Source organism: Excalfactoria chinensis, chromosome 10 (genome assembly GCF_039878825.1).
Source record: "Excalfactoria chinensis isolate bCotChi1 chromosome 10, bCotChi1.hap2, whole genome shotgun sequence".
NCBI lineage: Eukaryota > Metazoa > Chordata > Aves > Galliformes > Phasianidae > Excalfactoria > Excalfactoria chinensis.
Window position 1 is genome coordinate 14,654,202 of NC_092834.1, and position 27,538 is coordinate 14,681,739.

Consider the following 27,538-nt stretch of genomic DNA (forward strand, 5'->3'; position numbering starts at 1 on the left):
CATCAAATTCCAGCCTCATTCCACTGACTGGAAAAATGCCTACCCTTTGATTTCTTTTACAAGGCCACATTCAAGCAAGCAAAGTTTATAGAGATGACTTACCTAATTAGATTCAAAGAGTGATTTGCTACCTCAGCACGGGTTTTTAGATGTACAAATCTAGCCAGAGAGACATTTTGTAAACAGGTGTGAACGACCCTGCTCCATCAGGCATTAAATTGGAGCTGCTCCTGAAAAATTCTATCCTTTATGCATTAAAGTTACCAATATTTTATCAGCGCAGCATTTTACACCAAATATTTCCCATGGTTTTCAGACAACGCTTTTGCAGCAAGATCTCTCACCTTGTAACGTCCAGCTGAAGCAGGCAGCTGCGTGCTCCTCTTCTGGAAGGGTTCAGCTGTAAGTCTCCTCAGCTCGCTGTAGGAGCCATCTGCCTTTGGCACACGGCTACAGGCCTGGGAACGTCTGAGACAGAAGAGCAGGCTGCTTGCTGTTAGTTCTGCGTTTCCAAAGGCAGAACAGCTGAGGAAAAAGGCAGCTTCTCCAGTTGCAGCATCATCCTGCACACCTGAGGGCACAGGTGCAGCACTCAGTGTCCGAGGGGAAACTTCTCCACTTTTTTCCCCACAACATTTGGATGCGTCTTTCGTACCACAAGCAAGAAACAACGCTGCCACAAGACGAGGAAAGCGCACGATGTGAGGTGAGCTTCACTGCACGCACAGCTCGGAATACCTGTCCGCACCCCAGCACAAGCACGACCCTCAGCGCCCTCGCCTTCCGGGACGCCTCCCAGCCGCTTCGCACCGCCCACAGCTCCCTAACCCGGGCACCGGAGCTGCGCTGAGCCCAGGGGCGGGACAGAACCTTCTGGGGCGGGCCGGAACCTTCTGGGGCGGGCCGGAACCTTCTGGGGCGGGCCGGAACCTTCTGGGGCGGGCCGGAACCTTCTGGGGCGGGCCGGAACCTTCTGGAACGCTGCCGCCCGCCAACAGGTGCAGGCTGAGGCGCTGCCGCGAGGGGCGCGCGGTCACACGGCGGGAACGGCGCGTGCCGCCGGAGAAATAGGGCGGGAACGGGCGGGAAGCGGCTATTGGGGCAGGGCCGGGCGGCCTGCGGGAGGGTGTCAGATTTGAATGCACTCAGACCGTGTTTTACACTGACACAACACGTAGATGAGGCTTGAGCTTTGCTGTTACGCTTAAGGAAAATAAAACTATCACAAGAGTGGGCTGTGTTTCTCATTAAAAAAAGCATCGCTAAATGGGAAAGGCTTTGAGGGACAAAGGTGAGGTTTCAGCCATAAGTAATGAATTATGGACAGAGAAAAAAACAAACCAACTGCTGGCACAAGCATCAGTTGACCACCAGTTTTTTCAGATTCTAAACATCTGAGAGAGATGCATCAGTTTTATTTATGTTTTATTAGAAACATTACACAGAGAGGCCTTCTCCACAAGCACATTTAACCTTTATCTCTGGGGAATGTTAGTTTCTGTGGCTTCAGGCTGTTAGGAGCTTTGGCAGAGCCAAGCAGAGCGCTGCTGCTGGGAAGCACGCTGCCAGCGGTCCGGCAGGTCTAGAGGCAGGGCAGGGTACGCATGGCGGCTCGAGGTTGTCAAGGGTTACAGTAATATGAAGAGCAGGATAGGCATGTCTCCGCGCTGCCATTTCCCCCATCACAGTTTTCAGTCCTCTCCGCCACACAGGTTCAGCAGCGCCCTCTGGTAATCGCCTTTTGTGTCTTGCTATAAAGGGGAAAAGGCAAAATACGTATTAGGAAACAGCAACAAAATATGAGGGTGTATATGTTATATTCTAAACCTGTGGGGCTGATTTTCACAACTGAAGCTTTGCCAGCCCAAAGGAAACTATCTAGACCAAGTTTTACTTGTGTGAATTGAGATGATTATCATTCTTACAACATACGTGCAAGGCCATAGGGAGATTTAATGCAAAAAAGAAGAAAAGCAAGACAACAAAGGAAGGCTGAAGGACTTGATTCTGTTCCTTCTCACTGATCACCACAACAATCTTACAGCATGTTCGCTGTTTTGAAAATTCACCTATAATTTCATATTGACATCTTACTAGGGGAAAAGATTTGGACTTAAGGTTTTAATGCAACTTCATCTAATGCAGATGTAAAGTGGGTAGAAGATCAGGTTTTAAACAGATGTGTGAGCTCGTTTAATATACTTCCAATTAAATAAAACCTAACGCTTAATATTTCCTAATATCACAAAAATCACTCTTGATAAAAGTCTACTCCTTAGGCACTGGAGTGAATAGAAGCAACAATTTAGAAGATCTATATTAATTCAGCAATCCCAGAGCAATTCATTGCTTTTGGTCTGTGGATAGAGGCAGGTGAATGGAATTTTTGTTTATAACACATCAACTAATTGGGCAAAGCTTGCCTATATAAGTCAGATGGCTGCCAGGAATTGTACCAGTGGTACACAACAAAGCAAAACATGTTTTCAGTTGTGCATGGTAATGACCTACTGTTTTCATTGCAGCCTCTAAAATACCTCACATGAATTTTAATGGTGGAATTAATCCAAAGAAAAGAACTTGGAAGACCCATACAACCAATATATACAGGATGCTGAGAAGTTACCTGGATGAAATAATAGAGGGATTTTCCATATTTCCTCTTGAATTCACTCTTAATTTTCAGCATGTCAACCTCACAGCGGGAGACCATAATCCTAATCAGGACCTTGTCACGGGTTCCCTTGCCCTGTGAGCACATTGACATTTACAGCTTTAATAGATGAAACATGTAAAAGGATGCTGTCATCGATGTGGTGGACATACAGCAAACTACAGGCAACTGAGTAGCACCAGTAAAAGGTACAGCGAATTAAACCTTCTAACCAAGGTTACTGTTGTGATCCAGGACTTTGATCACAAACATACCTCTCTCACCAGTGCAGTTTGACTAACTTCTAGACACCAATCTAGCTACTTAGACTGCAAGCCACAGTTCTGGTTTTCCAGGAGGTCTCCATGTTAATGCCTGTCATCACATATTTCTCTTTTATACCTTTTCTCAATAAAATGTTTTGAGGCAAATTTAGTTATTTATTTTTCCATTTCAATAAACAGATTTTCTGCTATCAGCTTGCATTTACCTACAAAAGAAGCATCTAACCTTGGTAATTATGATCAACTGATATAATGAAGATAATTGTTATATGACTCTCCCCTGTACTTCTATATACCAGATGCATATTAATAGATAGTCTATGAGTTAAGCTATTAAAGAATGCTTGTGAACAATATGAGGTCATCGTTGTTTTATCCACGTGCCATTTACATATCATATGAATAAAACCATCTATGGGATAAAACTCTGACGAAACAATGGTTAGAAGGTAATGAGTAGAATGAACAATCTTCTCTTACCTTCATGGAATCATAGAGTCTGTCTGCAAAGTATAGCTGCTTGTTCTGAATGCACTGAACTGAAGAGGGAGAGATGATAGATGGGTAAACATTCTGCACATGTAAGAATAGAACACAGAATCTTGGAGCCTTTTCAAAGGCATGGTAAGCTGTCAAAATAAGGTAGTCACCAAATGTTTCCCCAAAAAGGGGCAAAGAGAAATTGTTTTTACCTGTATTGTTATTTAGGAACTGTTTGGCTGCGCTTGTGATCGAAGCACAAATGCTTGCAAGCTGAGAAACGTTGCCCTCTGTTGCTAGTTTAATTTCAGAAGGCAAACTTTCCTCCACACAATTCACTCTTGAGTCCATCTTTCACTTTTATGAACAACCTTTTTTTCCTGAAAACGTTCATTGTATGCTAATAGGTGAGAAGTGTCCCTTTCAAGGTTGAGCTGTCTTGATTCTGCGCTAGCCTTATTCAGCTTGGTTCTCCCTTAGCCTGAAATGGATTCTTCTCTTAAAGAATGTCCTGTGAAACCTGGCAGCTTCCTATGTATTCTCATCTCATCCACAATAGCAGCCAGTCCCACCTTATTTCACCTTATTTACCCTTACTTCAGAGAACTCAGAGCAAAATTAGCTGTTCTTAGCCTATGGTATCCTCCACAGCCTGTCCTTCCTCACACACACACTGCTTGCTTTCCAGCCTATCCATGTTAAATTATTAATGTGCACAGCTAGAGTTCCAACCTTTTTTTATATGGAGGAAACAAGCATTAAGCTTCAATACTGAAACTAACAACAGATGACAGAACATGTGCATTTTTCTTTTCAGCAAGATTTATATTTTGCAGAGGGACAAAGTATGATACCTCTCAGTACCTGAAATACAAACAGATCCAATAATAACAGCCCTTCCAGTTTCCTTCTCCTCCAGTGATACAGAGGAAGCTGGGCCTATTTTCATCACAGCACACTGCAAGAGCACTGAAAATATACTATTTAAACACAGTCTTTATTTTATGGTAACTCACCAAGATTAACAAAGGCGTTCTCCAGATCTCCCTTAACTTCCTTCCTGATGCTCTCCAACATATCGTATGGGCTGTAGCTCTTGTACCTTTCAAACACTGTTACAAGCAAGAAAGCAGATCCCATCAACATCAAACTAGGACTGGTTAAAAGTAAAAAAAAGAATGAAAAGCTAAAGGATCTCTCAAGGTGTCGTGCAGCTGTTTTCTAGATTTCTAACATTTTTCTTCTCAGTGTGCATGACATACCATTAAACAGTGGTTGCACACGTGTAAAAATAAAGACATCTATACACATCAAAAGTCTGAGATTAACACATCCACAGATACTTTAAAAATTGTAGCAATCTGTGTGTGAATAACGTTTCTTTGATTGCTTTTCACACTTAGTTGAAAGCCGTGTAAAACAAAAGAGTTACCGCTTCTTACAGGAGATAAAATGCAAACCTGTCTTTTAAATTGTACCTTTCTGCAGATGTGGAATGCTTCTCTCAGTCATAATGTTGATCCACTTGGGAACATCAGTTCCCTTTCTCTTGACACCAGCATCATAGAGCTCCTGGGTAAAGAACGAAAATCACGAGTCACACAAAAAGCCATTTCAAACACAGACCATTTCCTTACTGAAAAACAGCACTACGGGAGCTGTGACAGTGGGAGACACCCAAAAGGACACACACATTTCGGCTGATCAGCAAGGACAGGGTCTGTGGATCTACCCTGTAACCAAGACTAATGACTTTATTTACCTCTATTTATAGGTTTTGCTCCAAATGTAGCTGTGTTTACCTTAGGAGAACTGCTCTTAGTAAGGTACAGGTATAACCAACAGCATTACCAGCCACTAAGTTCAAAGATACTCTTCCTAAATCTTTTGTAATTGCTCGATTGCCACCAGTCTTCACAAGGCACGTGTTTCCTTCGGCTAAAAGACCTCTTTTCCTATGTGCCCACACAACATACCAGAGTGCTTCTGCACAGATACTAGTGGGTAAGCATCCCATGAAAACTGGTATCAGGACTGCAAACAGCAGGTACCTTGATATCATTCACATGTTGCTATGCAAGAGAGATCTGAAACACACACATCTGATCTCAGAAACTCTTTTCCTTTTCACAGTATTTGCACTCTGAATATCCCCCAAAGTTTAATCAACTTAAGACATGTCATGGCCATTACTAACACTTACCCTAGCATCTTGGTCAATCAGTTCATAATCAATCACAGAAGTATCTTCAGACCTTTTGCCCTTCAAATGAGAATAGCAAGATTAAGAAGAACTTTAATAGATTTCAAGCAATTTATTATATTTCTTTCACTAATCATAGTCACTATTTGCTACATGGGCATGTTTCCTGTCCGTTATGAAGATGCTATGAACAGTGGCATTATCAAAATATGTTGCCCTTCAATTTTTATCTATTTATTTATTTTGAAGTGAAAATACAAGAAAATTTAAAGGTGAATTAAAAATCCTGTTGTTTTCCTGGCAATCATCAGTGAACTCCTCATTGGGGGGGGGGCACGTTAGGAAAAGTGGAAGAATTGGAACAGATCTACCTTGGCCAGGGCAACCATTAGCTTGCGGAAATCACCAGACGTGTCTGATATAATGTCCTTTTCCAGTTCTGTTTTGTACACTAGAAAACAAAAAATTCTTTTTCATTTAAGGGCATCCCACAAATACCTGTTTACAAGCACAGTAGTTAATCACTGCATTTTATGCACACCGAAAAACAGCTACCATATAAAAGTCAGACATAGAAGGGGAGGAAAACAAACACATTCTTGCATACAAAAGAAAGAATGTTGCTATCAGCTACTCATGGGAGATCCCGTGCAATCAAAGCCTGTTGGCCAAACGTGGAACAATAACATGCAAGTCTGAGTATTGAAAAGAAGGGAATATTGCTTTGAGCTGAACCAGCGACTGCTTGTTTGCAAACCAGTGCACTGAGACCTTCACCATTCATGAATTTACAACTAGACAATTGCAATTACAAGTTTCGTGCAAAAAGACAGAAACTGTTATTATAAAACAAAGGAACCCTGCATGGGATTCCAGTATGTGTCTCAACATCTTTCTTTTTCAAATGATCACATGCCACATTGCTACAAAATCACTTCTGTCTCCTGTTTGACAGCAATCTAATCTGCAGCAGCAACATTCTCTTTACTGATAGATGATTTTTTCCAGTATGCCTCATTAAGACCACGCTGATTTTGCTTGCCCTTTTTGATTCAGCCAACACCTCAGCAGAACTGCTGGACAACAGGTACGCATTAACAGACAGCAAAGTCTCCATTTCAGTCTATTTCTGGTGAGCTCAGCTCTGTAGCTCGGGGAAACAAACAGGTACTGACAGCTGCACTACTGATTACGATGAACACGACCAGAGTAGTCAATATAAAAATATAATGAATATTAAAAGAGGGGAATATTTTTGAGGATGGATCTCGCATCACTCTCATATCTACTTATAATCAACTAAGAATTATACCTGAAATCAGATAAAATACTTTGGAACGGTTAAAAAAGAGAATATGTACTTCTGTGAAGTTTTACTTCATGTCTGTTCCAGCAGGTCTCCCAAATAAACTTATAAACACACTTCACTGGATTTCAGATTCACCTGCTTATTGTGTAACTGAACCTACAATCCACAAGTCTGTCACTGTTGGTTCTGTCACCATGCATAGAATGTCTGTAGCTTACAAAAGAATATTCAGATGCTGCTTATCAGATGAGTAGTAAATTTGTTTGCTACCAAACAACAGATTAAACTATATAAACACACTAATATCCAAGATGCCAGTACAAAATTTCTTATGCCCCCACATAAAACAGAGCAGATGTGTTGTATGAATCTCAATCAAACCGACACTAAGGGGAACGTAGCCAAGCAACTCCACGTACAAACATACTGCATCAAAACTTTCAAAACAAACTTACTTTCCCTATAGACTCTATTAATTTCATAAAGCTCCTGATTTGTCCGTGAGCAAATGATTTCAATAAGTGTGTCTTCGTCAGTTCCCAGGCCCTGGAACACATACACAGGTAAGTTAGATGCTAGAAATGCACAGACACGCTTCAACAGCTTCAAAATACGTTACTGACGTTGCATTATCTTTTCTCTAACAGTTTCCCAACCATTCAAAGACAATTTTGGTAGCTGTAGAGATGGTTTGTAATGTGTCCGAGGAACAGCAGATTTTTAGCAGCTAAATATTATTCTGACAGCTTCAACTATCTAACTGATGGTACCTCTGTCTGACATGTTTCTTATGAGTGTCTTTCATAACACTCAGCAACCTTCACCACCACCATAAATGAAAGAGGTCCACTAATTGCAGCCCATGTTGATTCTTAGCATGCAAATGGGCAGCAACAAATCTATTCTTCCCTGCTTTTCTGTCCAACCTCCCTCCACAGGCCTCCTCCACTACAAATGCAAAGCTGAGCATGATGCGCTCATTTGTCTCAGCCTTGTTTCTACATCAACAAAGATTTAAACACGTTCTGGATTTCCAGCTAATAAATAGAAGCACAGAATTATTTAGGTCGGAAAAGATCCATCAAGTCCCTTCTTCACCCATCCATACTGTGTACTTCACAATGCATAAATACAGATGCAACTGTATTGCCATTAGATATACTAAGGAATAAAAAGGTATTTGGGATGATAACCTATATATACATACACACACACACATATATATATATATATATATATCTATTCCATAAGCAGAATGGGTTGAGATGACATTCCAAAGCAGTTTTTGCGACCAAGGTCCAACTTGTAGTAATAAGATTTCTGTTTACCTTCCTTCAGGGCTGAAATAAACTTAATGAAGTGAGAGTACTTTGAACTACGCAGCAATACTACCACTTTATAAACAATATGTGTATTAGCACTAAAAGGAAACAACAAACTACATCAAAACGCATCAGCTGAACCTTGGAGGAATTTTGATACTCCAGAATATATATGATTTGATCATATATATAAAATTATATATGATTGGATCAATGTGCTCTAAACTTACTCAGTTATTATAGTTCAAAACAACTCCTAATACATATCTAGGGAAGAAATAAAGTCTAACAAAACTGAAGATTTTCTACATATTTTCAAAGCATTTTGTAAGAATACGCTCCAGAAAAATCACTTAACTCTTCAGTGAAGGCCCTTCTTTACTCAACTTTGATTTCCAGTTATAATTGTAGTTTAAGAACAGTACCAAGATAAATTTAAGCTTGGGAGATGAGAATATCTGACTTACTAAGAGAATATAATACTCTATGCCTATGGCGACAATAAAGCAATAGCTCAGGATAGAGGCTGTAAATGCAGCAGATAAACTCTATAAGCATATGGCCATCCTAGACATATGAAATGTAAAATAATTGCAAAAAGAAAAAAAAAAAAATCAGATTTTCAGCAAATTATGTATAGTGTATATTTAAACCAGAAGAGGGCAGCACCTGGTTGCTGGAGGAATGGATTTGGCCTCCAATTACAGGAGTGCCATCTCAGTACTGGCATTTTATTTTTTCTACTCATCTTTCACTGGACAAATTAATCCATCAGCTCTTTGTCTTGTTACAAGTTCCTGCAGATACAGTTTAATGCTTGTTCTTAATTATCAATCATCAACCTTATAAAGAAGCTGAAATGTAAGGGCCAATTATATATACAGACTCCAGCCATACACTTGCTTACACAAGCAAGAGCACTGGCGTAAGCAAGTCTTGTTTCAGTGGCCAGCAGAGCAGATATTTCTAAACTAGCCATTTATTCCATGCTTGCCTGTGATTGTAGGGGTCTGAGCTCAGTAAGTTCAGTCACTGCTGTGCAGTTTCTCACGATTGCTTTGATATCTCACCATCACATTCTCCTCCTCCTCATATTCTTTGCAGAGGCAGATCTGGTACAGGATGTTCTTTCAAAATGACCCAGTAAGTGGGAACTACTTTTTCCACCTACAAATGCTAGCCAAGGATTTATCAGCTCCAGCAAGCAGTTGCTCTCTTATACCTTTTTGTACTACGAACATGTAGGTTATTTTTAAGAGCAGTAATGAGAGCAGCAATCTGCCATAGCAGCCTATCAGTTATTCCTGACCGCACTTTTCCCCTAAGAAGAGCATTTAATTAACACTTCAAAAATCACACGGTTCCAGCATTCCTTTTGTTTCACACTCAGATGTTGAATGCTGTGCAGGTGGATACATAAACTGTGGTACAAAAACAAACAAAAAACCACTAACAGCGGACATATTTGAAAACTGCGGCCTTGGATACAAAGGCCAGATTCATTCTTAAGATAGTGAAACCAGAATAACATTCAAATTTCAAAGCTCATTTACCTTCATGGAAGCTTTCAGTTCAGAGGCATCATACTGTGATGGTGTCTTCAGCAAGCCCAAGATCACTGCCTCTAAATGACCTGACAGGGCAGACTTAAGTGCTGCAGAAAGTTCCTGTAAAATAAAGGAGACAAGATGGAAGAATAAAATTAAAGCTCGCTTCTGATCTCCAGAAAATTTAGCCTGTAGCGCTTTAAGTCTCCAAGTCTGCCACAGTGTTTCTTACACAGCTGACAAGGAAAAGGAACACAAAGAGCTTTTGTTTTGTGAAAGCCTAAGTAAGAAGCCAGGGCAAATGGAGAATTTCTTCTCCTTTGAAAATAAGAAGAAATTCACCGGCGGCTGGCAAAGTGCTGCAGAGCATGACGCAGAGACATCCAAGTGACTCTGAGCAGCTCAGCTCCAGTCTTGAAGCACTGACACTTCATTAGATCTAATAAGCACCGATGGATCTGAGCCTGACTCCCTGCAGTCAGCGCTTCTCCATCAGACGTTCACAGATTTTCCTGTAGCACCACATTATTTGTGTTTTTCCTGTCACTGCAGCCCTATGCTAGCTGAGAAGTTGGAAAACTGCATAGCTTTTCCACTGTAAAGGTCCAGTTCCTGAACAGCTGGCTGAAGGAAAACAACAATCCCTGAAAGCAGAAAAATTATCCCTAAAACAAGCAGAATTGTGTATCCTAAGTCTGTTGTTAAAACTGTCAGTCAGTCCTGTGGGAAGAAACAGGCATGTTCGCCTATCAGAGTGCATGCAAATCCACAGCAAATAAAGTCAGTGGAATTTCATCTTTTATGAGTTCAGATGTAACTTCAATAAAGGCAGCACCAGCTTCATGATAGTGCAGTTCCAAAGTTCAAATCCCTGGAACCAAGTTCAGGGTTCACACAGGCCATTACTGCCCTTAAGCTGAAGGTAGGTATGTAGCATACAGAAAAGAGCTGCTGCTCTTTATATGAACAATCTGTGAGGTTGGGGACAGGGGAGAACTGCAGGAGAAAGTGACCTTAGCTAAATTGCAGACGTGTTTATACCAGGCAGTTAAACAGCCAGGGCACTTAGTCTGCTTCTGAAGTCATCAACTCAATCCAGAACATTAATGTATGTGCTACAGCAAACATTGCATGTGCTTACTACACTGACTGATCAAGATAGCGAGCTCTGGACATCTATGTGTTTTAGCTCAAGAGATATTCTAATACACTAACCCAAATTTGGATCCAAAGTTCCACACACAGTTTTGGTGACACACAAATGCAGACTCCCCAGTAGTCAATGGTAGTTCCATTAATGTTGGTAATAGGGAAGGACTTCACAAATCAAACTGTCCCTCAAGAATATCAGTAGTTCCCATTAGCCCTAGCTCAACTCACAGGAATGAGAAAGGATGTCAACCTGAGATTTTCTGTTATAATGAACTATTTCAACAACACAAAACAAGCAGCTATATTGAGCAAAATGAGCAGACTAGTACAACACACTGCCAAAGAGATCCATGAGATACTTGCCCTGAAACACACATATTAGTTCAAGATACTTCTTTTTGTATTTCATTTCCTCCTCTCTTATCATTCAAATGCTTGGTGGTTTCTACTGCACACTTCCATTATTTCTGTACTTGCTTATCCTTTGGCACTTGTTGTACTTGATAAATTCAGTTTGCTCTTGGTTTGCAACAAAGAAAAAAAGGTAAAGGAAGAGATAACATTTAGGTGAAAGAAGCTGTAGATTTTCTTGACTGTGCATTTCTGTGGTCATGCAAAACATTTAGCAGCGCTCTGAGTGACACACATCATTACAAGGGTCCAGCTTATATGGGAAACTCCCCCAGTGCTCACAAGAGAGTGACCGTCAGGGTGCAGACACACCAACACATGCATATGTCCAACTGGTATGTGCTTCTGCATGTATGAGCTTCTGCATGTATGTGCCTGCATCAGCCATGCATAAAGCTGGTGATTTCCAAACTTTAGATTTACATTTGGATGTGCATTCTGGGCTGCTATTGGAGGACTACCGTTTGAGGTCTGGCAAACCTGAAAGAGATGCATTCATCATAATCCCAATTCTACACAGATTTCTTCTTCTATGTGGGCATAAAACTTAAATTATAGTAAGACTCTCAACTTCAAAAGTCAAGAGAACATCTCTTGCCTTCCAGACAGAAAGACTCATTGTGCAGAATGCTGCAAATGTTTTACAGATTTCTTTCCATCAGTAGACGAGTGCACACATTTCTGATAAGTTCAGCTCAGTGTATCACTTTGTTCCACGTCTACAGCCCTTTCAGCACAACCGACTGCAGTCCTTTCTCATTTAAGCTACATTTATCAACAGAATATTCTCCTTATGCTAAGGTGCCATACAATAAATGAATAAGTAAATATAAAGCCTCTCCTCTTCACTGCTGCCTTCAAATTGAGGCATTCCCTGACAATGGCTTTTCACTAACATGTCTGGTGGCCAGCTGGCTGGTATGTCACCCATCGTGATCTCTGCAAGTGTTAGGAAATCTTCAACAGATTTGGACAAAGTAAATGCACCTTAGCTTCCAATGACAAGGTAAGCTGAATAGTATGATCTCATTTATTCAGTTAATTGTGAGATGTACAAGGCCTGAAAATCTTACTACCTACAAGAGAAATATTAAGAATTGTTATTTCTGCATGTTTTACTACCTTTTTGGTTCTCCTCTGATAAGCAAAGGCAATATCCTGCCTCTGTTCATTGCTGCGGTTCGTCAGGATGTTGATGATGGTAACTTCATCCACACCTACAAAGACAGACAGAAGATAAAGAATTAAAGCAGATCTCTTCTCTTTGTATTACTGTGTTCTCTGACACTCAAAACACAGCACATGCACAGTCTGGAGCAGAGCTCAACTGCTCTAATATTATTAGTTGGTATGTGTAACGTCCTGGCCATGAAGACAGCCCCAATTTTCAATGCAGTGAAGAACTCTGTGTGCACAGGCATGTACAGGCATCAGCAAAGTCTCAGCCATGATCGGCTTTGCTGCTTCTGTTTCCTGCTTCATTTGTGCTCAGTCAATACTCTGCAAAAAAACTTGCTGAAGAACAGATGCTTTAAAACTGACACAAACATGAACTAATTAAAGCCCATCCTTTCATCTGAGTGTTTTTAGTTAAGGTTTCTTAATAAAGCAGCTATGTTTTCTAATTCACCTCCCATCACTTAACTAATACTCTAAATTAAATAAAAGGGAAAATAAAACAGTACACTGTGTTCACTCAGACTGTAACAGGAGGGTTTGTTGTGGGTTGGTTTTTGTTGGCTTTTTGGGCACTGGAAGGAACTGGGTTCTTGGGTTTTTTTTGTCCTTATTTTTACACAGTGAATTGCAGGCCACACTTGAAGAAAAGAGGTGGTTCTAACATAGATGCCCTACCAAGTCCAGAGTTTTGACTTGGGTCTCTGTATTTACCACAGCAAACACAACAAATGGTTTCTTTTACATTTGTATAAATTAATTCTTTAACAGAAACCAAAAAGTAAGGAATGGATCAGCAGCAACTGGCAGATCTCAGATCCACTCCAGAACCAATCTACACTTATATTCCTTACTAACAGAGGCAAACACAGAAGATATATGAGGGCTGCTCTGAAAGTAACGCCTCCTGTTCTACTGTGTTGGCTCATGAGATCAGAGGTGGATGTTGGTGATATGACAGTAGAGGCGGAACCTTCCCACCAATACTTCATTTTATTGCCATGCGACAGATGGCAGCAGGAGGGCAGTCTGACAGAATGGTGTCTGACATGGAAGCGCAGACGGAGCAGAGGTGTGGAACTGAAATCCTCCAAGTGGGGAAAAAATGGCACCCGTTGACATTCACTGACACTTGCTGAATGTGCATGGAGACCAAAGAGTGGATGTGAGCACAGCGGTGCTGTATTCCAGCAGTGGTACAGCAACATGAAAGACGAGCCACATTTCAGACAGCCATACAGATTTTTATGAGTGCAGCATGCAGCTCATTGCTGGCAAAAATGCACAGCTAATAGTGGTGACAATGCCAAAAAAAGAGTGTCCTGTAGCTGAGAGTTTGCTCTATCAAATAGTGTTGTTGTGCTCTTTGTTCTAGTTTTCATGGAAATAAACAGGAGGTATTACTTTCAGAGTGACCTGCATACAACAAGCCTTTTAGCCACAGAATATGCAACAAGTAGTCGAGTCCAAAATATTCAGACTTATTTCTCCTTCTTGCCAACATTTTTCATGATGAAATACTGTCCTCTGTGACCTTAGCTCCTACTGAGGCAGACCTACATCTGTGCTCTTATTTGCACAAGCTCAGCCTGCAAACAACAAAGCTCTGGAAAGCATAACATGTCTTAGAAGTTCTGGTTTGAAAACATGCTGACTGTACACTTCAGCCATAATCTACAGCTTGTGTGTTTTAAAGTGTTCTTTCGGAAAAGAAAGCAAACTCTCCCAGTCCAGAAACAGCCGTGCACACATACATACAAACACACACACACAAACAGAACTCTTCAGCCCTTAAGCAGGCTACAGCATAGAGCCATCTCTTAAGGCGTTTTAATGAGTTTAAAATTTAAACCACACTTTGCAAATGACATTTTCAATTCTTCTGACAATTGTGATAGATTAGCATCCCGCAAATGACTACATCCAAGTGTCTAATTCAAATGCTTTGAGGATGGAAACATGAGCTAATGCATTGCTCTGGCATTTCATGGAAAATGAGTGCTTGCCCTGCACACTTGGGAATCATGCTGCATGGACAGGATGCTGACTCACATCTGCTGAGGCGGGGTGAAGCAGTTGAGCTGCTCAAACATTTTTCCTTGCTGTTCACTAAAATCTCTGGAAGTTTCAGGGTAGGTTTCATCAGTGCATTTCTATCGATGAGTAACAAGAACGAACATTGTTGCTCGCTTTAAAAAACATTAAATCTTGACCAAAGTCTACATATTTACAAAGCATTTTCTGCCAAACACAATGAACTTTACTCCTCTCTTATAAAAGGACTTCTAAAAGCAGACCATAAAGTGATTAAAAACCAGAATTTAACCTACTTTAACAAGCATGCAAGAGTTGTTTCCAGTTAAATAAAAGAAATCCCGTGAATGGAAGCCTCATGCTTATTAGGGAGGGGCAATTTCACATTTTGTAGCAAGTCAGACATGTGCTTTGTTGGCACTGACTTGGCATTTCTTTCTGATGAGAAACTGTTTGGCTTTTACATTTGTCTGTCTCCTGAAATGTAGGCAACAGACTTGGCAGGTCCAGCTGGGCCCAGCTGTAGCTTCTCTGGTCTGGAGAAAGTCTGGAAAGCCTGGCACATCTTTTCTGTGTTTATAGCAGGACGAGGTCAAGGATCATGCCCTAGGAGAACCAACAAGGTGCTCCCACTCAGGAGCTGCAGTTCATGTTCCCTGAGCTCCTGCTTGTATCAGCATGCCAGGCTTTTCCACAGGACTGCACCTCCCCCACCCCATCTTGGTCTCCCATCAATCAGTGCAAGTGGTGGATCCTAGCACAGACATGAGATGCCACCAGCCTAACTGGCTCTGGGAAGCGGGGAGCTCCCACATTGCCCTGCTGCTGGAATACTGCCAGATCATTTCAGAAACTAGATTCTGTTGCTTCTATAGAAACAATAATCTTTACAACAATGCAAGATCTACAAACATTTTGTTCAAAACACGGTACAAAAGTGTTCAAACCATCCCTATTCAGCTGCTTGGAAAGCTGGAAAGTAGGAGAAACATCCAATCCAATAATCCCTTAGAAACCAGTTGTTCAGAGCTTGGTCTCAAAGCTCTGCCACAGAAGCTGCCACTTCATTTCCAGTGGCAGAAATAAATAAATAAAAATTAGTGTAATTGGAAGTTCTGACAAATCCAGAGGAAAAAAGAGAGGGCATTTTGAGCAAGTCTGAACAACTTTGGGGCACAATCTTTTAAAACATCTTCTAAAGCATGGATTTACACAGCTCAGTATCATTCTGTCAGGACTTCACCAGCAAGGTCTGAGAAATCTTCCTAAAGCAGGTAGCCAGATGAAGGATATTAACACGGTGGTTGTGAGACATTGTACTTTTTAATTGCATGCCAGTATTCTAACTTAAAAAATAGAGTCAAAGCCAAAGTTCCTCACCTTTGGTCTTGATGGCTGCTTCCAGGGCTGCAGCATCCCGGTCAGCATCAAAGTTTGAGTAAGCCTTAACTGTAGCATACGCACTTGGAGGGAGAGAATGCTAGGGGGAAAAACAAAGAAGGGGAGAGGAGGGGAAGAAAAAGCCCCAAAGTTAAATTATGTAAATGCAATCTGTTCTTGCTGCAGTTAATATGTGCTGTTATTTACTCACATTCTCAAATGCAATAACTAATAACTACTATTGGGTATTTATGAAGATAGAATTCTGCTACCAAACTCTGCTCCCCAGGTGTGCATTGTTCATAAGTCCATCCAGAGACACGCTTATTTTAAAAAAGAATCTGTACGAACAGATATTGTACATGAGTGCAGCAAAAATCCAATGCATTCCAAATGCATTCATTAAATCCTTATTTTCTCAGGTTTGGTGCTTTCAGGTTAGAGGAGAAGGAAATTGATTACAAAAAGCAATAGTTTAAGCACCTGTTGCAGTAAGTCTGAAATATTTCAGATTTGAAGCCAACTTCCTATTTCAGATTTCAAGGTACAATTACACAACATAAAGATTGAATTAAAAAAAGGAGGGGAGATGGAAGATTAACAATTAACAAGTCGGAACAAGTTTCATGCTCTGTCTCACGGATTTTAGATGCAAGACCAAATCTTTTCAAGCCTATGCTTCCATTACGCACAAGCTACTTACCATCTCCTTCTCAAAGTCCATGCCTCAGATGACTTGGTTTAACCAGCATGAGGCTAACAAAGCCAAATGACATTTCAAATTACCACTGCTAAGAATACGAGGACAGTTAGGTACCAAGCCAACAGCTGGAATGCTTTGGAAGTTACCAGATTGTATCAGCTGTTCATGACTGTGTTTCCTGAGGATTATAGCTTCTAACAGGAGGTCAATAGTATAGAAGGTGAAATCTTCTCAGCTGCTTTGCTGCAAGTATCAATGTCAGCTCACATCACCTCCCATGGGCAGGTTAAGCTAAACCATGGATTTTCATATCAACAGCTGAGAAAGACGGTGAATCCAATTCCGAGACTTAAAACTGCAGCAGAGATACATAGTGACTAACATCTGAAGTTACCATAGCTGTTTCCCTCATGAACCAATGATTAAGATTTTTGGTAAAGATCCCTGGAAACATTTGTTTCAGTCCCTAAATCCAACAGAAACCAGGGTTCATAAGCAGTACTAAGTTACCCTAATATATCTGGAGGACCTTTTTACACATGAATTATTAAAATGAGGACAAGTTTTAACTAAAAAATTCTAAGAGTTTTTTATTTATTTATTTATTTTGGTACATTTGCTGCTGTCCTGTAGAGGTCGCAACACCTGGACCAGATTCCTTTGGCAGCAGCCACTGTAGAGAAATCTGGGTGCCTGAAGGATTCCAAAGCCCATCAGTACACACAACCATGTGGCACTTCTGTTTAACCACAGCTGGATAACCTGATGTATGCAACCTGGTGAGCCTCACCAGAGTTGGATGTCTCTCATTCCACTTATTCTGAGTCATCTGGACAAAGTATTTTACTGTGAGACCATATCACACATGGAGAAAACACAGAGCAGCATATTTGCTATTTGAGAGCTATATGGGGGCCAGTCAGAGCCCCCACGTGTCCCTTCACACAGTATGTAATCAGTTGGACTCAGACCCCTTGGCAGACAATATGGTCTGCCACTGTATGGTTTCAGAGGAGAGTTTTTCCAGCTGACTTTGCATTTGGTTCAGTACCAGATTTGGCAGTAAAAGTTCACCCTTGTGTGTAAACACCCAGCAGTTTGGGCCAGATTAAAGCAGAAAAACGTTGTTTTCTCCACACGTTTACTGTATTTCAGAGGTCCTACAACTCTTTTACTTCCTCCAAGATTGAGGAATTGAACCAGATTGGGAAAAACAGAACATATGAGAACATGTATCACTAACAGGAAAGCTTATATGGTTCAATTTATTCTAAAAAAACCCAAGAACCTTTCAAGACATTTCTATCTCAAGTACTCTTTGCCTTCAAACAAACCACCAGTTATATCTGAAAACTGGGTTGCCTGCCATCATCCTGCAAGTAACCTATAAAGTCATGACTAAAAACACAGGCTCCCAATTTCCAGTGTGAAGAGAGAGCACACGAGGAGACGCATTGAGGAGATCTCTGTCACATAATCTCTCTATTCTCTGCTGCAGACAGACGTAGAAGTGGCATACACTGGTTAACTTCAGCTCAACTTCTTCCTTCCCATATAGGAAAGAGAAGGCAGTCCAAGCCTAAAGCACGCGTGCCAGTTGGTAAATGTAGTTCCTTGATTGTGAAACAGACCAGTTGCTAGAGCAATGATGCAGAATGTACAGATCCCTTAACATGCAATACAGGGTTCAGCTGGGACCGTTCTATACCATCAAGGTTAAAAAACTGTTTTGAGAAAAAGAGTGGCTGAATTTTTGTGCTTAACATTAGTTTACAAGCTGCATCACTGCACAGGGGAACTGGGCAAATCATTTATGTGAACTAGCTACTCAGCTCTGGCTTCCAGCTTAGGCCCTACAGAACAGATGAGTTCCCTATTATCTCTTAGATTCTGGTAAGATCTCTGATGAAAATGCTGATGCAGCAGTACTCAGGTTTGACTTTTACCAATTACTCACAGAAGAAACAGATCTACCACTAACACACTGCTAAAATATTCCAAAAGAAACTCTCCATGTAAATGGAAATTGACAAGAAATCTGAAGTTAACTGCTTTTGCAGTACAAAATCAGCTTTGCTACTTACCTACAGCGCAGTACTCAGTTCTTCTCAATAGTGCTTTCACAGCGATCATATATAATTAATTCCACAAATAACTTATTTCACAAGTAGCAAAAACAGCCCAAAAGTTTGCTTGTGCCATGTTCAGGTCTGCATTTACTGGTTGTAAAATTCACAATTACAGTAAGCATGTAAGCAGCCAATGAAATAATGCATAGATGAGATTCACTTCCTCTTCACTATCAACTGCAGAACCACAGATTGATGACACAATATCTTCACAATGCACTGGTAACCTCACATCAATGTTGCAATACAAGAAATCAAAGGGTGGCTTTCCTGTATTTTGACAAAACTACTGAGCAAGTGTAAATGTGGTGCAAAATACCCAACCAACACCAGGACTCCATAGGCTTTTCAAAATAGAACAGGAATGACCAAACTAGGCAGCCAATTTGCTCTCTGGTCTCCATATGGCCTTTAGCACATGAATATTGCTCATGCTGCTGGTCAGTTGGTTGAGCTGTCATTAGATCTCGTCACTTCACACAACTTCCCTATGGATGGTTTATGGCAGCTTTATGACTGAAAGCAGACCATTGCTAACTAAGCTTTTAGTCAAGATAAGATTAAGTAGAAGAAATGTGTGGAATCCTGTAAATTGTACAGCTCAGCACAACTGCTGGAAGAAAATCCTATAAAGGAAGAAAAGATATGGCATTGAATATGCTTTGAATAATAATACTTACATCTCCTTCCAGGCTGAGCTTGCTTAAAATTTCGTGGACAGTCGACATCTTGACAGAATGCTGGAGGAGAGAAACAAACAGACATAAACATATTTACAGTTACAGTCTCAGGCAATGCAGTCCTGAAGCACTGCATCACTGAAACCAACACAATCCAATGAGTGTGCTAATTGCAAGCAAGTAAGCTGATTTAAGTGTTTCCAAGCCACAGTGTCATTAATAATGCAAGTGAGAGGTTCTCATTCTGACCTGGGCCAGTCTGCAAACACCCATTGGTAACATGGTCATTAGATGCTAGGTAACACAGACTCTGACAGCTAGAGTAACACCTTGCAACATAGAATAGTATCACTTGGCCACTTCCCTGAAACGCACTACATCTTGCTAAAGCGTGCGAAGAAAATTAGGGAAAAAAAAAATAACCCTGAAACAAATTATTCACACTGCAAAACCAAACATCAATTTGATAAATGCACTTTACAGCACTATGCTTTTTTTCAGCTCTGCTTTCTGGTCAGGGAGCTTTGCCAGTGCTGCAGTGCTGTTTCTGCTGAAAAGGACTCTCTCTGTTTGCCAAAGATGAGAAGCCAAAGGCTGTATGTAAATGACTTACTGTAGAACCAAAACTCAGCTCACTAATTCTTCCACTCAGATTGCCCATCATATTTCCATATCGCAATTTACTTCAATAAAATAAATTACTTAAGAAATTAAACACAAGAGTATTCTTCAGTGCAAAACTCCAGCACAGCCTCTTAAAGATAGGCAGCAGAAACGGCAAGAAGCTGTTACCTGCTGTTGGCACACTTACACTGGTTAGAGATGGACGGCATATTCCTGCGTTGTGAAATTCTTCATGTTTATGTTAATAAAATGAAGTGCCTAACAATGAGACCTTTGTACTCTGACAGCTTTACAACCTACCAGGGATGAGCAGTTCCAGTCCTTTAGCATTCCTTGTTACAAAGATCTACAAACCGCCAGTGAAAACAGAAGCAAAGTGACTGCAGTATAATCTTCCTCAAAGCTTTTCACAAGACTCCTATTTCTAAGTCAATCAGAAACCACATTGAATCGGGCTTGTTGGAACAAAGCACTTGAACGGCTTCCAAGAACAGAACGATCACACCCTCACGTAGGGCTGGAGCTGGAAGGTTTGTGCCATCAGCACACAACAGTACTATAGCAACCGCCCAATCCTCAGAAGCACCTTGGCAAAAGACAAAATGCATTTCTGCAAGAAACTGCAGAGAGCTTTAGTCAGAGCAAATGCACGTCTTGTCACACCCTGCTCTGTAATGCCATCGTATGTGAGAACTGAATCTGATGCCGTTTGGACAAGTTCTGGTTGGGTTTGAGCATGTAAATAGAAAATACGTGCACTAACTTGTTCTTCCTCACACTGGAAACAAGCAACATCTGCCCTCCTAACGTAAACTGACACTTTAAAACCTTAAGGCAAGTTTCTACAATTGATTTTACTCCTAAAATCAAACTATGCAATTCTGAAGCACGATGATGTTATTCTGCTCAAGGAGATGACTGTTTTGAGCCCAGACCCCCACCACTGCCAGCAATCTCTGACTTAAAACTTACTCTTACATCACTGCCTCATTCCCTCAGCTGTTTGGTGACAGCAGAGCATACATAGCAGCAGCTCTGCATCTTGATGGCCAGGGACAGCTCAGGTACACAAAGTTAGGGGAGAAAAAAAAACAACCCAACACCCACCGTGATTCATGGAGGAAAGCCATGCCAGGTACACACAAACAACATTGCTCAATAAGCAGAGCTATCATTTGAAGAATTTAATCTATGCTTGCAGACAGAAACTGGGCAAAGGGTGTTCCCATCCCATGAGCCAAGGAAACGGCATCCCCAGAATGAGAGAATGGAAACTTTAACTTAGAACACATTTGTGTCAGGCCACCAAGCCAGGGCGAAGTCTGGCAACGGAGGGGATGCAGCAGGGAGGAGCTCTGTGTAAATGCCTCAGTGTAAATGAATTAGGGACTCAAAATCATTCATTGTATACTGCTGACTGCTGGTACCAATGGGCCAGGCCCTCTCCTTGCAGGGCGTGCTGTAAGGTTTAGCAGGACATCCAAAGGCACTACTCAGAGAAAAACTAGCTTTAAAGAAAAGGATCTAGGAAACCATTCAACCACACTACCATAAACCTTGAACTGCTCTCTTCCACAGACACCGCTAACAGCCCAGGAGGTGTCCCATTCCAAGAAGGTGCCGTGCGTGCACAAAAATAAGGGCCTTTATTTCTTGGAATTCAAGTTATTCAGTTTCTGACATTTTATGGGAAGAACTTCCCACCAATGGAAATGACTCCACGGTAATGCAAACCACACGCACTGGGGTTGCTTATCACAGGCAGCTGCTACATAAGGACTGCAGAGGGATCACTCAGCGGCACAGAGGACCCAAAAGATCCTCTAACTCTCAACGTTCACACCAGGATCAATATATCCCTATGCAGATATAGCATTTGAATATGAACATCAGAACAGCTAAGATAAAAGGAACTAAGCCCAACATGAGCGAGATGCTGAGATCCCCGAGAGCATTTCACTATTCCAGCAGCTGAAATAAAAGGCTCCGTTCCTCCGCCCTCCAGCTCAGGCAGAAGGAAGCACACTAGGGCTGACTCAGGCGGGCAGCAGCCCCCACAAGAGCCTCCGCTGCGGGCCTGGCCGGAGCACCACGCCCGAGCCGGGCGCTGCCGTCGTGGGCGGAGGGAAACCCGGGGGGAGCCCGGCCCCGCCCCGTGCAAGGGCTGCGCCCTCGGGCTGCGGGGCGCCGGCAGCGCCCTGGGGCAGGGAAGGGCGGCTGCCCAGGGCTGAGCGCATCCCGCCGGACTGGGGGGGAGCTTCTCTGTGGTCGCCTTCACCGCAGCTTCGCACGAACGCGGCCTTTAAGCGGCAAGCGAAGTTTCGGGGTGGAACTCACGGCCCCACCGCTACTCCCGCAGAACCGTTACGCGCCTTCGCTGGAAGGCTTTTGGGGAAGCCCGACGTACGGGACTGTTCCTCTTACCCGGGCGCTGCCGCACCCCCCGCCGCGGGGCACACGGAGCTCCCGGCTCAGCCCCGCCGACCCTGCGCGAAGCCGCCCACGGGACATCACCGCGCGGGCGAAGCCGCAGGAAAAGAGGAACGGGGCGGCCGCACCCAACCACCGCCCCGCTCCGCTGCCGGGCAGCACCCGCTCCGCTCCGCTCCGTTCCCTCCGCGGCAGCCGCTGTACCCCCGGCTGTACCCACCCTCCGGCCCTGCCCCGTTCCGTGCCGCGCTGGCAGCCCCGGGGCTCACCTGGCCGGGGCGGGCAAAGCGGCTCTGGCGGCTGCTCCGGCGGCGGCTGGGGCCGGCAGCGGCGCGGGAGGGGTTTTGTAGGGTCGGGCGGGCACTCCCCGCCCCGGAGCCCCCACCCGCGGCGCTGACTCACCCGGCCGCGCCCTCCGCGAGAGCAGAAAGGGCCAAGGGACGGGGTGGGCAAGGGCAGGGCAGGGGCGGTCTTTCCGCTCCTCGCGGGGCCGCAGCCGGCCCTGGGGCCGCCCTAAAGGTGCCGCCCGGAGCGGCGCCCCGGGGCGGGGCAGGGCGCAGGGATCCCGCACCGGCCGCACGGCCCTCGTGCGGGGTGCCCCGGAGCAGCCCTGCTGCGGAGGGTCAGGCCGGCAGGTAGGGCAGGACCGCTCCTTCAAACACAGCGGACGAGCGACGGCCGCGCTGCGGCACGGAGGCCCGACACGTCAGCCACAGCCAACTGCCGAGCCCTGCGCTGCCAGCGAGGCGCAGCAAATCGGGCGGCCCCGGCCCGGCCCGCACTCCCTGCAGCTTGCAGATGCGGGGATACCCCATTCAGAGCAACAGTATTGAATGAACAGCTCGCAGAGCTTAGCGTGTAAAGTCCGGAGTACAGGAAGCCTGAGTACCTTGCGCATGAGAAGCCAGGGATAGACAACCTCTGCCCAAGGCTCACGGGTGCACACGCGGTAACGTAGTAAACCACACCCAGAGGAAAGGGGTAACAAGGAAACAAATGAGAAAAAGAAACCCAAAGTCATGCTAGCCTAATGAGGGAAAAATAAACTGCCACGGCACAGGTGTGAGACCAGTCAGAAAAAACAAGGTACAGTTAAAAAGAAAAAATGCATTTCTAGAAAGCATTTGGCTTGGCCATAAAAACAGCAGTGATAAAAGCAGGGAAGCAGCAGAGACAGAACACAGGCTAAGGGACAAAGAAGCCAGTAACCACTGGGATGGAGCAAAATGAGAGATTCAGAAGGGAAGAGGCTTTACACTGGGCTTTGAACACAGGGCCGGAGCAAAACAGAGGATGCACCAACCAGTCATTGCAGAATGGGAATATCATGTTAGGAGTTCTGAGTAAAAGAATGTGAGACACGGAGGACCACCATCAGCAAAGGCTCATTGTGGCACAATGTTAAGTCAGAGCACATCACTGCAAGCACTGCCTTCGCTTTGCTCATGAGGTTTTTGCTTTTGGGGAGGCCACAGATCTGCTTTAAAAATTGATTCCTGGGCATCCCAGTTCCACCAGGCTGTCACCAGCAGTTCAACATACAATTCCCCCTCCTCTTAGGCTTCTTAGAAGAATCACTGGAGACTTGGCAAGGTGATTCACAGATGAAAGATACAGTCCTAGAAGTAACAGCCGCTCTGCTGCAATATTCACTGGGGGATTTAAATAGGGATGAGCATCTGAGCAGATGCCAGACAGGCAGTGTCCTTACTAATGGCTGCACAGTCCCTCAGGGATGGTTTGGGCAGTCAAACATTCTCAGAGCAAAGCAGCAGAAAAACATAAGCAGAACACCCTCAGCAGGAAAAGAAAATCATTTCCACATAACAAACATATTGCCAACGTGCAGCACATGTTGCATTCCTGTATCAAATCTCCCAAGCCACATATTAACAAATCCATCCAATCTCAAAGAGCACATTCATACTCTTAACAGAAGGTCCATTTACCTTTCTGTCCTCTATTGCAGCCTCTCCTAATGAGACTACTACTCAACTTCCTCAGAACACTGTTCTATTTTTAATCACTCAATACTTCTAAAAATAAGCCATACGGTACCATTAATTTTGGTTAACTAGATCTTCACATGAACAGGTTGAAAAGGCTCTGATAGCAGGTGAACCTTTATTGGTCTAGCTACATTAAGTACAGCACAAAAAGATTTTCCCACAATTCCAACACCTTTGGAAAGAGCACGGACACATTGGCTGTAATACCCAGCTAAACAGTCAGTTATTCAATCCTGGAATCACAGACTCACCTCAGCTTTAAACAGTCTCACATTCAGCAACCTGTCCGAACTTCCACGAGCTTCAGGGGCCGCTGCAGTGATTAAAACAACAACACAACAAAACAATAAGGAAAAAGAGTAACTGCATTTACAGTCATGAAGATATGAACATTATATTTACATCACAATACATTACCTGAATTGGTCTCTGCTTATGTAGGTCAACTGACATCAGAGGCACTAGTACCAGCTGGAGAATCTAAGCAGTATGAAGAGCAGAAAAGACATCAGTGTTTCTGGCGAGCAACCAACTATCTCCTAATACCAAAGGCTGGTGATCCTGCCCATGGAAATACTACACATTCCTCTCTTCTTTGTGAAACACACTCTGCAAAACCAGTTAGCTGAAAAGAAGGCAGCGGTCAAACTGCACAAATAGGAAAGATAGCATCTGCCAAACAGGGAAAGGAAATTAATTCAATGGGACAACAGCAGCCAAGAGCCTGAATCACTTTTTAAAATGAGGTATTAGCTTGTAAGCCACACGGGTCATTTCTAAAGGTTTACCTCAAAGCTTGGAGGGTAAATCTCAACGGGTTCTGATCCACAGCCACTGCTGCTTAGCACTACATTAGCATAACTACAGTTAGCATTAGGCTGGATGGAAGGCTGGGAGGAGTGCACTTATCACAAGCCCAGATGTTTAACTGGAAGAGACAAGCAGCAACTGGCCTGTAAGTCAGGCGGTGCCAGGAAAAGGCTTTTACTTACTTTTAGTCCCTGCAGTCCCTTAAAATGTTTGCACAGAAAGGAATTTTTCAAATAACCTGCATCTACTTCAGCTCCAGTTACCTATTTGTGACCTCAGGCCTCCTTCCTGTGTGCTGACCACAGAAGGGAGAGCTCTTCTGCTGACTGCAGCTCCCCAGTCCTGAGAATGGAAAAACAAATGTGATTGTGCTAATTCTCATTCTTCCTTTCCGACAGCCGATTGTGACTGTTCATCCTATGCATACATCCATGCAACCCCCTCAGGCTCAAGTGACATTTACACTGCTAACTTTCCAATTATTTTGTTACTACTAAATATTGTTTGACAATTCTTTTCCTCTTTTCTTTCAATTATTCTCTTCCATTCCAGTAACAACTTTAGTTTTTCTTGTCATTATCTTATGTAATACCACCAGAGAATCGATGTGTCTAACTTGAATATTAAGCTCCACTCTGATCCAAGATTTATTTTTGCAATAGCATGAACACGAATGGGGTCAACGGCTCAGAAAAGATTTTTCTCTCACTCACGTCTGTCCATGGAACGCTTGGCTCCTTCATCTACACAGACCTCGCTTGCTCTCTTTCTGAATCCTTTCTGACAAAAAACAAAACAAAACAACCCCAAACATGCATTAAGAGCGTAGTTAAGAAGAACGTAATTCTGTCAACATTTGCTGCCTACTTAAACATTTTTCTTGCATACCAAAAGCATGGGATTGGGACAAAAGGACTTTCTGGTTTAGGCGTGGCCGAACCTCTGCATACAGTATTGCTTCACTGAATGCAGTATGTTGCAAGAGGGTAATATAAATTCCATTCTGTGTGACCAGGCAGACCTCTGGGTATTATTTTTGTATCTTGGTTATTTGGTCTACCTTCGGAACTGCCCTGATACCAATAGATTCATCGTGAGTGATCACAGGTTAGAAAGATAGGAAAGTACAACCTCAAAGCTATGCTAGCTGGACTCCCAAGGTACTACCTAGGCAAGTTATTGATGGTACAGCTATGGCAGACTCCTACAAACACACCTGAAGTAAATAAGGAAAACTGTTAACCCTGGAAGTTCATATTTTTTTCTGAGAAATGTATATATATATATTTTTTTTCCATTTGTGACTAACTCTGAATCTTACAGAGCCACAGTTGTGCTGTTATGCTTCTGAGAAGTGTGCTGAATACCAGCTTCATCATTTACCCAATACAGCACCAGGGAAATAGATACTGTTCTAGATATATGCTCCATTTAGTATCCTAACCTCTGGGATCAATTCTGTTCTGTGCAATCTGATTCCTGCACACATACACATATCCCTGTACAAACACGACTTTCTACTCAGAACTGCACGTATTAATAGAGTTCTTAAAGAACTCAATTTCCTTCTGAAGTGCTCTTTTGTGTCAGACATCTCTCATCTATTCTGTTACAGCACACTTCACAAAGCACAGTATTAGGTAAGCATCGGTAGCATTTACCACCTCAGCCTGGGTACAGACTGGCAGTGTGTGTATGAGCACACCATCCAGGTCAGAAACAGGAACCCTGGACCAAATGCCTTGTAATGCTGTGCTATGGTGTGCAACCAGTCGGATCACTGCCTTACTGATCAGGTCCTGCCTTTTGACTCTCCCAATTACTTCAACAAAAAAACCAAACCAAAACAAAACACAGTACATTCAGTAAATTGTATTCAGTTTATCTCCATCTGTGTAGTACGAAATCTATGCTAAACAAGGTTATGCCAACTGTCTTGTAAAGCATGCATTTTAGATATATTTTTAACTGAAGAAGTGACAGTTACATTCTACAGTTAATACTCAAAGTGTGTTATTATTGCACTAGAACCTGACAGCAACTACTTTCCATGGCTAGTAATACGCTGACCTCTCTCCCCTGTTACTTAGCTGCATCTTGCATGAGACTTCAGAAAGTCTCCATTTATGTCCTGACACTCTGCTATCACTGCACTTGTCTTCAGCTACTTCTCTACTCCTTCCACATGCAACTTCACTTTCA

At 42.9% G+C, this 27,538-nt stretch overlaps 1 protein-coding gene across 3 annotated transcripts; it reads right to left on the minus strand.

The window, feature by feature from the left end:
• Positions 1 to 1,361: 1,361 nt before the first annotated feature.
• ANXA2 (annexin A2) lies at positions 1,362 to 25,679 on the minus strand. 3 transcript variants are annotated; one of them, XM_072345303.1, is made up of 15 exons: positions 25,600 to 25,679; positions 24,944 to 25,006; positions 24,778 to 24,839; positions 19,464 to 19,523; positions 15,952 to 16,051; positions 12,484 to 12,578; positions 9,805 to 9,918; positions 7,385 to 7,475; positions 5,992 to 6,071; positions 5,621 to 5,680; positions 4,896 to 4,989; positions 4,434 to 4,529; positions 3,418 to 3,476; positions 2,627 to 2,749; positions 1,362 to 1,751 (listed from the first exon to the last, which is right to left on the minus strand). In XM_072345303.1, exons 4-15 carry the CDS (start codon positions 19,509 to 19,511, stop codon positions 1,692 to 1,694), a joined length of 1,020 nt encoding a protein of 339 aa, XP_072201404.1. In that variant the 5' UTR covers positions 19,512 to 19,523; positions 24,778 to 24,839; positions 24,944 to 25,006; positions 25,600 to 25,679; the 3' UTR covers positions 1,362 to 1,691. The 3 variants fall into 3 exon arrangements, with proteins under 3 accessions (XP_072201404.1, XP_072201403.1, XP_072201405.1); XM_072345302.1 differs by lacking the exons at positions 24,778 to 24,839; positions 24,944 to 25,006; positions 25,600 to 25,679 and adding an exon at positions 22,787 to 22,923; XM_072345304.1 differs by lacking the exons at positions 24,778 to 24,839; positions 24,944 to 25,006; positions 25,600 to 25,679 and adding an exon at positions 22,738 to 22,808.
• Between the last annotated feature and the right edge of the window lie 1,859 nt (positions 25,680 to 27,538).

What these genes read in the sequence shown, in the direction of transcription:
- ANXA2 (XM_072345303.1), bottom strand. Translation starts at nt 19,511, where the DNA reads ATGTCGACTGTCCACGAAATTTTAAGCAAGCTCAGCCTGGAAGGAGAT. An exon ending in TGATTGACCAAGATGCTAGG is followed by an intron (nt 4,990 to 5,620) that starts GTAAGTGTTAGT and finishes TTCTTTACCCAG; the next exon opens with GAGCTCTATGATGCTGGTGT. An exon ending in CATTCCACATCTGCAGAAAG is followed by an intron (nt 4,530 to 4,895) that starts GTACAATTTAAA and finishes TGCTTGTAACAG; the next exon opens with TGTTTGAAAGGTACAAGAGC.